The sequence below is a fragment of the Oryctolagus cuniculus genome, chromosome 18, assembly GCF_964237555.1.
Source record: "Oryctolagus cuniculus chromosome 18, mOryCun1.1, whole genome shotgun sequence".
NCBI lineage: Eukaryota > Metazoa > Chordata > Mammalia > Lagomorpha > Leporidae > Oryctolagus > Oryctolagus cuniculus.
Window position 1 is genome coordinate 3,466,598 of NC_091449.1, and position 11,562 is coordinate 3,478,159.

General features: G+C 68.6%; 1 protein-coding gene across 1 annotated transcript in view; it reads right to left on the minus strand.

Annotated features, from left to right (window-relative positions):
* The window catches only part of SSC5D (scavenger receptor cysteine rich family member with 5 domains), a 29,403-nt gene extending 17,935 nt beyond the window's left edge, over positions 1–11,468 (minus strand). The window contains exons 1-12 of the mRNA XM_070063625.1: positions 10,688–11,468; positions 10,198–10,224; positions 9,662–9,970; positions 9,351–9,464; positions 9,055–9,156; positions 8,431–8,739; positions 6,882–7,199; positions 6,183–6,359; positions 4,307–4,624; positions 2,029–2,478; positions 1,638–1,952; positions 1,380–1,547 (exon numbers count right to left, since the gene is read on the minus strand). Of these exons, the coding sequence (XP_069919726.1) occupies positions 1,380–1,547; positions 1,638–1,952; positions 2,029–2,478; positions 4,307–4,624; positions 6,183–6,359; positions 6,882–7,199; positions 8,431–8,739; positions 9,055–9,156; positions 9,351–9,464; positions 9,662–9,970; positions 10,198–10,224; positions 10,688–10,940 (2,860 nt within the window). The 5' untranslated portion in view covers positions 10,941–11,468. The remainder of the gene's footprint in view (positions 1–1,379; positions 1,548–1,637; positions 1,953–2,028; positions 2,479–4,306; positions 4,625–6,182; positions 6,360–6,881; positions 7,200–8,430; positions 8,740–9,054; positions 9,157–9,350; positions 9,465–9,661; positions 9,971–10,197; positions 10,225–10,687) is intronic.
* Between the last annotated feature and the right edge of the window lie 94 nt (positions 11,469–11,562).

Here is an 11,562-nt window from a genome sequence, read left to right on the forward strand (position 1 = left end):
CACAGCTTCCACGTTCTGTCACGCTGTGCAGACACGCGAGCAAGCTGTGGCGGACACGACGCCTTCTACCAGACGTGTCTGCGCCCAGCCCCCAGAGCCTGCCCCATGTCAGCTCCCCTGGCAACGGGGACCCTGCAGGCGTGATGGGGGGCGTACCCAAATCGGGTGCACGTTCCGGAAGCCAGACGACTTCTCACAGCTGCAGCGAGGCAGCCAGATGGAAGACAGAGGGAGGGTCAGGGAGAGGCCACGTTGCTGGCTTTGAAGACGGAGGACGGGGCCGCGAGCCAAGGAATGCAGGCTGCAAAGGGCCGGGAGATGGGCTCTCCCCGCCAGCTTCCCGGAGAACGGCGCTCCCCAGCCCTGACAGTCGTGCAGCGACAGCAGCCCACGCACAGGACACAGCAGAGACGGACCACGCCAGGCCGTGGTCTCTGGAGAATTCCCTCCTCCCTCCTGCGGGCAGAGTAATCCCATCTCCTCCCTGGAGTCTCCCTTGACTTCTCCCCACGGCGATTCATCGCTCCAGCCCTGGGGTCCTGCAGCCGAGGGTCCTGGGCCCCCCTGCTCTTCCCGCCAAACGCAGGCGAGCCACGGGGCCTGCACCACGGGCGGCGGGAGCCAAGCGGCTCCCCCGCACCGACGACCCTGGCGCTCGCCCCCAGGCTCACGGCGGCGCGGATTCACGCCCGCCCTCCCCCGCTGCCTATCTGCGTGGCGGCTCCGGGCGGAACTGCGCATCTGCTTGGGCTCACGCCTCCGTTTCCGCGTCCTGGGAGGGTCCCCGGGCGGACCCTCGGTGGCTGCGGGTGCCCGGCGCTTAGCCGTGCCGGCCACAAGGGGGCGCTACGTGACAGGGAGGCGGCGCGGCCTGGGAGCCCCTCTCCTCAGAGATCTGGGCTCCGCCTCCCGAGGAGCCCCAACTCACAGCTTGCCCCCCATCCCTACCCCCACCCCCAAGGCCCCGCAACTTCGACCCCCCGTGAGACCTCCTCAAGCTTCCGTCAGCTCCTAGGACCGTGGGCGCCGGGCCGCACCGGCAGGCCAATAAGGAGACAGAGAGCCTGTGACGTCACGAGGCGCTAGGCAGAGGACCGGCTGCCTCTTCTGCGCAGGCGCACACGGCACCCCCAGAAAAGGGCGGGAAAGGACGAGGGCCGGCGGGCCTCTCAAAGGGGGACGGGCAGAGGGGCACAGGGCGGCCGAGGCAGCAGGCAAGGAGAGGGTGAAATGGAGACTGGCAGAGAGGAAGCAGGAATGGTGCCGCGGAGGCAGGGCGCGAGGGAAACCCGAGCCGGCTCTCCCGGGAGCGGCCAACGTTCTAGAAAATTCCCCAGGGAGGGGCTGCGGGGGCGGCCCCTGCCCGTCGCCGCCCTCACCTGTGTCCGGACGGCGCCTCGAGGTCGCGGGGGGCGCTGCGGTGCGCCGCGGGGTGGCCCAGGAGGACGTGCGGCCCGGCACGCCTGCCGTGGGGGTGCCCTGGGCCAGCTCGGTTCCCGACGGGGGGTCCCAAGTCCAGGGCGGATACTCCTCGTCCTCCGTGTAGCCTGCGGGGAGACGGGGCGGCGGTCGGCCCTGCTGTTCGCGGGGTGGGGGCGCCGCCCGCCCGCCCGCCCGGCCGGCCGCGGCCCCGGTACCCGTGCACGTGAGCCCCACGTCTTCCTCGTGGTCACAGTTGTGCTTGCCCCACGGCCCCGCGGGGCAGTCGCTCAGCGAGGTCTCGCGCCCCAGGCAGCCCACGTCGTCCAGCCAGATGGGCCCCGTCCCGGGGCCGTAGTGCGTTTTGCCCACGCGGGGCCGGACCTTTCCACAGCCCAGCTCCCAGCAGGCCACAGTGGCGTCGCGCAGGTCCCAGTTGTCGTCACACACCGTCCCCCAGCGCCCCGCGTGCCACACCTCCAGCCGCCCGGCGCACCTGTTGGGCCCGTCGGCCAGACGAACCCGGAAGGGCCCTGTGGGCGGAGCCCGGTCACGTGGGAGGCGTGGCCTCCGCCCTCCCGCGCCTGCCCCGCCCTGCCCGCCGCTCACCTGGCGCCCCGGTGGTGCTGGCCGCCGTCGTGGCCGGGGCTGCGGCTTCGGCTGAGCCTGGAGACCCTTGAGCTGGGGTCTGGGCGGACGGCCGCAGGGAGGCCTGAGCAGTGGCAGTCGTGGTGCGGGTGGGCCCTCGGCGGGGCGCCTCGGTGGTCCGGGAGGTCAGCTCCAGCGGGCTCTGGGTGCCCAGCGCCCTGGAGTGCTTCGTGGTGGGCACCGGGGGAGGGGGCGTGGTTGGCCTCTTTGTGGCTTTGGTCCCCCACTTCTTAGTGCTCTTGGGCATTTTTGCCGGGGCCTTCGTGGTGGTCTTCTCCAGGACGCTGGGGGTCCGAGGCGGAGAGGGCTGGGTGACCGGCTCTCCCGGGAGCCAGGCATCCTGGTCTCTGCCCAGCCCCGGGACCCAGCTCCAGCTGAAGGGGTCTGAGACAGTGTCCAGGCCAGCCGTCCCTGCGAGGCGGGTGGGAAGGGAAGGAGAGACGCGACTGTGTGGTCACCTGCCCAGGCCCCCCTCTCCGGCCAAGTTCCGGTGCAGTCGCCACGCATGCAGGTCATGGGCAGCTACTGGACGCCCGCCGGAAGCCACACACTGTGGCAGGCCGGAGCCCACAGCACCCCGCTCACTTGGTGTTTACAGCCTGGATGCCACAGCCTCTTCACCCCTCACCTGTCCCCCGGCTCCATCTCTCTGGCCTCTGTAGAATCTTGCTAGTGCCCTGCCAGTCCTCACCAGGTGTGGACAGGCCACCCCTGGCTCCAGACATCTGTGTGGCTCCCACGACCCTCAGGAAGACGGAGGAGGGGAGGGGCCTAAGAGGACTCCACCCACTTAGGTCTCCCGGATGTGCACAGGGAAGGATTAGCCGCGCCCACAGAAAGGATCGGCCCTTGTCCTGCTCCCTTGGAGTGTCTTCCCCGATGTGCCCGGGGGCTTGTCCTAACAGTGTGACGATGGACAGCCCCATCCACGTGACCGACCGCGGTGGACACCAGGGCTCAGCAGGGCTCCCCCCCCCCGGCTGGCCAGACGCCGCGTGGGCTGTCGCCTGTCCATGCTGTGAGAGTTAAGTCCCCTCTGCCGAGAGAGGGCAGCTGGCCTTCCCCCTGGGCTGGCTGGAATCGGTGTGCTGTCCCCGTAATGCCCGTACCCCACTGTGAGTGCCTAGGGGATTACTGAACCCCAGGAAGCTCCTGGGGGCCTCCCCGGCTGCAGCACCTCCCAGGGGTCGGCAGCCACGGTCAGGGTCAGGCCAGCGCTTTCCTCCACGAGCCGGAAGCGCCTCGGAGGCTGTTCTGGGAGCCCAGCACCGAGCTCAGCGCCGGGCAGCTACGACCCGGCCACGGCAAAGCCGGTGAACGTGTGAACAAACAAGCGCACTGCGGCTCTGTCCTGGCCCGGTGCCCCGTCGCTCCCTCTCCGCCCAGGGAGGACAAGGCGCCCCCTCTGCGGGACTTCTCTGATTCCTGGAAAGCAGGGGGTCGGCGGGAGGAAGCAGCCTCTCGGGCAGGAATCCTAGCTCCACGCTTAGCCTGAGCGCCGGGGGAAGGGCTTCACCGCTCTGCGCCTCAGCTACGTCAGCACCCCCAGCCTAGACTTAGCCTGTGGACTGAGTGTGGTCCCGTGGGTGCGAACACCCAGCACAGGAGGCTCTGGGTCAGTGTCGGTGCCAGCGACGGCCCTCCCTCCCTCCCTCCCCCTGCACGTGCCACAGGTGCGTCCTCACCACATGTGCCACAAGTGCGTCCTTACCACAAAGTGTTGCTGCCAGTGACAGCCCTCACTGCCTCCCCCTGCACGTGCTGCAGGGCGTCCTCACCACACAGTGTCAGTGTCAGTGCCAGCGACGGCCCTCACTCCCTCCCCCTGCACGTGCCACAGGTGCGTCCTCACCACACGTGCCACAGGTGCGTCTTCACCACACAATGTTGGTGCCAGTGACGGCCCTCCCTGCCTCCCCCTGCACATGCTGCAGGGCGTCCTCCCCATACACTGTCAGTGCCAGCGACGGCCCTCACTCCCACCCCCTGCACGTGCTGCAGGGCGTCCTCACCACACACTGTCAGTGCCAGCGACGGCCCTCCCTGCCTCCCCCTGCACATGCTGCAGGGCGTCCTCACCATACACTGTCAGTGCCAGCGACGGCCCTCATTCCCACCCCCTGCATGTGCTGCAGGGCGTCCTCACCACACGTGCCACAGGTGCGTCTTCACCACACAATGTTGGTGCCAGTGACGGCCCTCCCTGCCTCCCCCTGCACGTGCTGCAGGGCGTCCTCACCGGAACAGGTGACCCCGACGTCCTCGTTGTGAGCACAGTTGTGTTTCCCCCAGGGAGCAGCAGGACAGTCGGCCAGCGACGCCTCCGTCCCCACGCAGTTCACGTCATCCAGCCAGATGGGGCCCGAGCCCCAGCCAAAGCGGCCAGCAGCGGGATCCGGCTGCCGAGGCCCGCCGCAGCCGAGCTCCCGGCAGACCACAGCCGAGTCGCGCAGGTCCCAGCTGTCATCACACACCGTGCCCCAGCGCCCGTCATGCCACACCTCCAGCCGGCCGGAGCACCTGCTGGGCCCGGCCACCAGGCGCAGCTGGGGAGATCCTGGGGTAGAAAAGACAAAGAATCAGATGCGGGGAGGCTCTTCACCCTCCCGCCCCCTCCCGCCCCTGTCCATCCAGGCTGCAGACATTTCCTACGCCCGCCCTCTGCATGGGGCAGGGGCGGAGTCAGCACGGAGCCAGGTCAGAGGTTCCTCGGGAAGCCAAACGTAAAGTTATACACGACGTGGAAGGCCCACTGCTAGGAATACACCCAGAGCACACGGGAACAGGTGCTTGGACGTGAACGCCCGCGTCAGTGTCACGCCCGGGAGCCAAGGGGAGCAAACAGCCTAAATTCCCATCGCCGGATGCGTGGCTGAACAAACGGGGTGACCGGTCCCGGCAATGACTGTGTGGCTATGATCCCCAAAGCGCGGGCGATGGAAACCAAAAGAAACAAGCGAGGATACACCGAACTAAACACCTGCACACGCATAGGCAAAATCAAGAGAGAATGACCGACAGAGTGGGAGAGCATGTGCATACGTCTCAAATAACTGATAAGAGGCACAACAGAATATGTGAGGAACTCCCACAGCTCAGTAGTAAACGACAGGAAGTCATGAACCATCAGGGAGTGCAGGGGCCGGCGCTGTGCCGGCATCCCATATGGGCGCCGGTTCTAGTCCTGGCTGCTCCTCTTCCGTTCCAGCTCTCTGCTGTGGCCTGGGAAAGCAGCGGAGGATGGCCCAAGTGCTTGGGCCCTGCACCCGCATGGGAGACCAGGAGGAAGCACCTGGCTGCTGGCTCCAGATTGGCACAGCTCCGGCCGTTGCGGCCAAGTGGGGAGTGAACCAGCAGATGGAAGACCTCTCTCTCTGTCTCGCTCTCGCTCTGCCATTCACATATATAAAGCTAAATAAACATTTAAAAGGAGGTAGGAAATCTTGTCAGTTCTGACAACGTGGATTAAGCTTGAGGACATTATGCTAAGTGAAATAAACCAGACCCGGGCAGACGAGCGCTGCGTGACTCCACCTACACGAAGAATCTAAAACAGCCGGATACACGCAGCCGGAGTGGGGGATGGCGTCCGGGGCTCGGGGGAGGGAGGACCGGGAGGGTGGCATTTACCGGGTGCAGTTTCTGGAGACGGGTGGTGGTGCCGGCTACACAATGATGTGAATGGATTTAATGTGGCCAAAGTGGTTAAAATGGTAAGTTCTGTGTCATGACCCATGCTGGGGCGTCCCCACATGGCCCTGCGTGGCGTGCCCACCTCCTCCTGAAACTGCGAGTCGCAAACCCCCTTCAATAAACACATTTAAAAACAACAGCCATCGCTGGCCTAGTCCTGTCAAAGCCCAGGAAGGAAGCAGGCTGGACCACCTATGCCAGTGGCTAAGACACTGGAGGCTCACGGAAGGCAGGCTCTCAGCCTCCCGGCTGGGAACAGCCACAGAATTGGCAAGCTGCAATCCATCACACAGAGGCAGGGACCCTGGATTTTGAGGCTCCTTCTGAGGGGCGGGGGTGCCCCTTGGGACAGCCTCAGAGCCACAGGTGGACACGGAAGCGGACGTGGACCCGGCTGTCTGGGGGAGCGGCGAGCGACTCACCGGCCTCCGGGCCCGGCTCCCGAGGGCCGACTGGAGCGGATGGAGGAGGTGACACGCCGGCTGTCAGCGGGGCCTGGCTTGCTGTGGTGGCCAGGGGCCTGGGGGCTGCCTCCCTGGCTGCTGAGCTGTTGCTGTCCACTGCGGGGGCCGTGGGGGGCACGTAGCCGAGGGGCATACCTGGGGCAGGGGGAGAGGGGATCAGCTCCTACCCCGACTCCCAGTGCTGCTCTGCCCCCATGGCTCCCCAGAGCCCCCGACACACACACACACACACACACACACACACGGCCCTTCCTCCCGAGATTTTGGTCTGGAACCGGGGAAGAGGGCGTGACTGGGGAGCAGGGGTGAGGGGAGAGGGCAGAGGGTGGGGATGACCGCGGTGACTTGCAGAGAGACCGGCTTGGGCAGCAAAGGCTGCGACAGGCCAGCACTGTTTTCCCACCTGGGGCCAGAGCACTCCATCCTGGGGGCTTCCCAGGCCCCGAAGTCTGCTGGGCAGCAGCCCCGGGCCCTGCCCACGAGGCACCAGTAGCTCCTCCCTGGTGACCCTCCCAGATGTCACCAGACGGTGCCAGTGCCGGTGTGGCTGAGACCCGCCGACGTGGGGCCATCGTGTGGGGGCTCAGGGTGGAAGCTTGGAGAGGGCACGGGCGCAGAAGGACAAGAACCCCCCACCCCACTGCCACGCCCCCTCACCATCACACACAGCCCCCGCATCCTCACGATGGTGACAGTCATGCTGGCCCCAGGGCCGCGCCGGGCAGAATCGCAACGCCGTCTCGTTTCCCCGACACCGAAGGTCGTCCAGGATGATGGGGCCAGCGCCCTCCCCGAAGAAGGCGCCCCCGGGGGCGGCCAGCGCCCCCCCGCAGCCCAGCTCCCGGCAGGCCACGGCGGCGTCACGCAGGTCCCAGGCGTCGTCACACACGGTGCCCCAGCGCCCACCGTGCAACACTTCTAGGCGGCCGGCGCAGCCGTGGGGGCCGTCGGCCAGGCGCAGCCTGGGGGCCGGGCCTGGATGGGGGCACAGAGAGACAGGTGAGCTGCGTGCAGGAATCCACAGCCGGGGGCTGGGACCCGGGCAGGGGCACAGCCCCCTGCCCCCATCCCAGAGGCCACAGGGAAACAGGTCCTCCACCTGCAGGCTGCAGAGGAGCGGGAGCTGGGAGGTGGGAAGTCACTGGGTGGCCCCGCGTGCCTGTGGGGGACGGCCCTGCGCAGAAGTCCCCAAGCTGTGACAACCACAGGTGGGAGGGGGAGACCCCCTCGGAGCGCCCCCGTGGGCAAGACTCTAACCCCAGGGCGCATTCTTGCTCTTCTGGGAAAACCTCCCCTCTACTCTGAACCTCGGCTTACCCCGAGCGAGCTCCCCTCGGAAGGCCTAGCTTCCGCCCGGCCGGCCTTCCACACCACCCACCCACCCACCTGGCCCTCGCAGCAAGCGTCTCTGCAGCCTGCTCCCCCTCCAACCACTGGGTGCACAGCCCATCCCCCCCACCCCCGTGTGCCACTCTGCTCGGCTCTGGGTGTGGGGCTCACAGCGCCCCCTGTAGGAGCCTCGGTTTCCCCATCTGGGAAGGGAGAGGGGCCCGAGTCCATGTCGTGGGGCCCCCAGGAGGCTCGGGAGGACGGGGACACGGTGCCTGCCCGCCGTCCGCTTGGCACAAGGCAAGCTGGGGCCATGTAGACCTGCAGCAACTGGGGCAGTCGGCCAGCCTCGCGGCTCCTGCAGCCTAAGGAGCCCAGGAGCAGGAGGCCTGCCTGGGCTTCCGGTGCAGGACGTATGTGGAAGGAAGGAGGAATGGGAAGGGAAGGGGGGAGGGCAGGCAGGTGCACCCCGGGGCTCTCCTGGGAGGCCCCATCCCAGGTCCCAGAGGAACAGGGAGGGCAGGAGCCCCCGGCAGGAAGCAGAGCCCTGCTCCGGCATCACGGCCCCCAGGTCACTCCTCCCCCTCCGCCTCAGCTCCCTGCCTCCTCGCCCTGGGGGAACCCCTGAGGAGGGCACTCCTAGCCTTACGGCTCCATCCGGAACGCTGGCAGAGCCCTGGCCCTGGCAGAGCCCTGGCCCTGCAGCGGAGCCCCGGCTCCGGCCCCAGCACCTTTCCCCGGGGGCCCTGACTGCAGGTGGGGGAGGGGCAGCCTCACCTACCCGTGCACACCAGCCCGGCGTCCTCACTGTGGCCGGCCCCAGCACCTTTCCCCGGGGGCCCTGACTGCAGGTGGGGGAGGGGCCAGCCTCACCTACCCGTGCACACCAGCCCGGCGTCCTCACTGTGGTCACAGTTGCTCCGGCCCCAGGGGCTCCGGGGACAGTCCCGTAGGGTCTGCTCTCCTCCTCCACACCCCACGTCGTCCATCCACACGGGCCCCGCGCCCGGCCCGAACCTGGCGCCCCCGGGGGCGGCCAGCGCGGCCCCGCAGCCCAGCTCCCGGCAGGCCACGGCGGCGTCGCGCAGGTCCCACCCGTCGTCACACACGGTGCCCCAGCGCCCGCCATGCAACACCTCCAGGCGGCCGGCGCAGCTGTGGGGGCCTGAGACCAGGCGCAGCCGCTCTGGAGGGGGGCACGGGTGGGAGGGAGGGGCCGTGAGGGGTCTGACCACAGCTCAGGAGAAGCAGTCAGCCCCCTCCTGGGAAACCGAGGCCCGGAGCGGGCACTGGTCTGAGGTCCGCCTTCCCCCCGGCCCCTTCGGGGGAAATAGCCACCATCTTTGAGGCAGGATCCCTGATGGGGCAGGCGTCAGGGACGGCAAGAAGAGGGGAGACCAGGCTGGCCCCTGAGTCCCAGGGAGGGGCGGCTCCGAGGCGGGGCCCCGCGCGGTGGGCCTGGGCTCTCACAGTGTGCAGGTCATGTCTGCAGGGCACCCACCTTGTCGGGGGGCCCCAGCCGTCAGCAAAGGGGCCCTGGTGGACTTGACCTGCTTGGGTGGCCGGGGGCTCTTCTTCCGGGGGCTTCCGGCCAGGCGGGGGGCTGGGAGGGGAGACAGCAGGAGGTCAGGGGCAGGGCTGCCGCCCGTCCCCCCACACAGGACCAGGAGCCCCCTCTCAAGGGCCACAGTGCCAGAGGACGCCCTGGGCCAGGAGAGCCAGCCTGGGGACCTGTGCGTCCCCTCCCCCACAGCTGAAGCAGGAGGTGGAGCCGGGGTGGGGGTCCTCCGGGCGCACCATGAGTCACAGGGGGCTCCTCGGAGCTGGGGCTCAGCTCCCCAGGCAGCCCCAGCCAGGGGTCCCCGTCCGGGGCGGGAGGTGATTCGTCCCTTGAATCGGCCACGCGCTGACCTGCAGGAGAGAGGTTGAGAGGAGGGTGGCCGGGGCGGAGGGCTCATGGGGGTCCCCAGGGAGATGGGCAGGGGCTGAAATACGGGGTGGGGGGTCTGGGGCTCAGGAGCGGTTTAAGTTGGGGGTCCCAGATGGAGGGCGAGACCTGGCTCTGGAGGGGACCGGGGGCTGGGAGCCTCCGGCGGTTGCTCGCTCACCTGCACAGACGAGGCCCGCGTCCTCCTCGTGGCTGCAGATGTGGGCCTTCCAGCCGCGGTGGGGGCAGAGGCCCAGGTGCCCCTCGCCGCCGCGGCAGGCCAGCTCGCTGAGCCACACGGGGCCTGCGCCCTCCCCGAAGAAGGCGCCCCCGGGGGCAGCCAGCGCCCCCCCGCAGCCCAGCTCCCGGCAGGCCACGGCGGCGTCGCGCAGGTCCCACCCGTCGTCACACACCGTGCCCCAGCGCCCGCTGTGCCGGACCTCCAGGCGGCCGGCGCAGCCGTGGGGGCCGTCGGCCAGGCGCAGCCGCTCTGGTTGGGGGGCAGAGGAGAGGCTGTGACCATCCCTGAGGTCTGGGGTCAGAGTGATGGTAGGGGGTGCAGGCTGTCCTGTGGGGTGCAGTCGGGGGGCCGGGGCCAGACTTTGGGGTGCCCAGTGGTGCTGGTCATGGTGGAACGGGGGTACCCCCAGCAGGAGCGGGAGGCCAGGCCTGGACCCGGGGAGGCGTGGAGCTGCGGGGAGAGTGTCTGGGACTTACCAATGGCCCGAACCCCAAGCAGCACCACTGCAAGAGGTTGGGGGACAGCGTGAGAGGCAGGCCCCGGGGGTCCCGCCTCATCCCGAATACCCCGAAACACACACACACGCACACTCACTCTCGGAGCAGCCACGCCTCTGACCCAGAAACCCACGCTGGGAGCTGGGAGCCAGAGCCCGGGCAGAGGGCCACCAAGCCTGAGACGGGTGGGGCTCGGACGCCTGGCCTGGGGCCAGGGCTGGGCACCTGGGGCTCTGCTTGGCCAAAGGTCAGATGGCCCGTGACCTCCACAGGACCAGGGCTTGGGCCAGGCCCCTTCTGTTCTCAGGAGGCTGAGTCCCCGAGGGGCCGGGCAGGGCAGCCAGTGGCCAGGCTATCTGGAGGCACCAAGGACTGGGTTCCCGGAAGCCCCAGTCCCTAAACTGGACGTGCTAAGGGGTCAGAGGTGGGGGCCCGGATCCCCTGAGTCCCCAGGGGAAGGGTCACTCACCGAGGAGGCAGGCCAGGACCCTCATGTTTGCAGAGTCCGGGGGAGGGGATGGGGCGACAGGGGAAGGAGGGCAGGAGAGGGGAGCAGGCGGCAGCCAAGCGAGGGCGGAGGCGAGGGAGGGAGCGCCGGCCGGAGGCGCCCGGACCCGCGGAGGAGCAGGCAGGGGCCCAAGGCTCCACCAGGAGGAAGAGAGGCTGCAGGGAGGCGGCAGGGGACCGGAGGGCGGGAGGGGGCTGGCGAGCGGCTCCGGCATGGGGAGGAGGGGGGTGGCGGGCGGGGGGAGGGTGAACGGCTAACACCCACACGCAGACGGCCAGGCAGGCCCAAGCCGAGGGACGGCAGGCTGCCGGGCAGGGGCAAGGCGGGTGCACGCGTGGGGCGCGGGCGGGGCACCCACTCTCCTGCCTCCTCCCTTGACCTTCTGGGGAGTGGGCTCTGACCCCTGCTGGGGTCAGGGGCCAGGCAGATCTGGGACTCCGGGAGCGGTAGCAAGAGGGCCTGTAGCCAGACACCAGGAGGGACTTCCTGGATTAGAGGGAGCAGAATGGAAAACTGCTCCGTCCATTCCCTCCCTCATTCCTCATCGGCGGGATTGAACGTGAACCCCCTCAGACGGCCATCTGAGGCCGGAGGCGTTGAACCGGAGTGGGGAGGGGGCGGGAAGGGGGCTCCGCAGACTCCTCGCACTCACACTCACACTCACACACACACACACACGTCCCCTGCACCAGGCAGCTGTGAGCTGGAAAAAATGCAGTCATGGGGAGCGTGACTCAGAGACTGGCAGGGACCGGGGCTGCTGTGAGCTCACCGCCTCCCCGCTCCCCCCAGACACCCACAATTAATGTCAACTCGGGGGAAGGAGGAGCCAGACA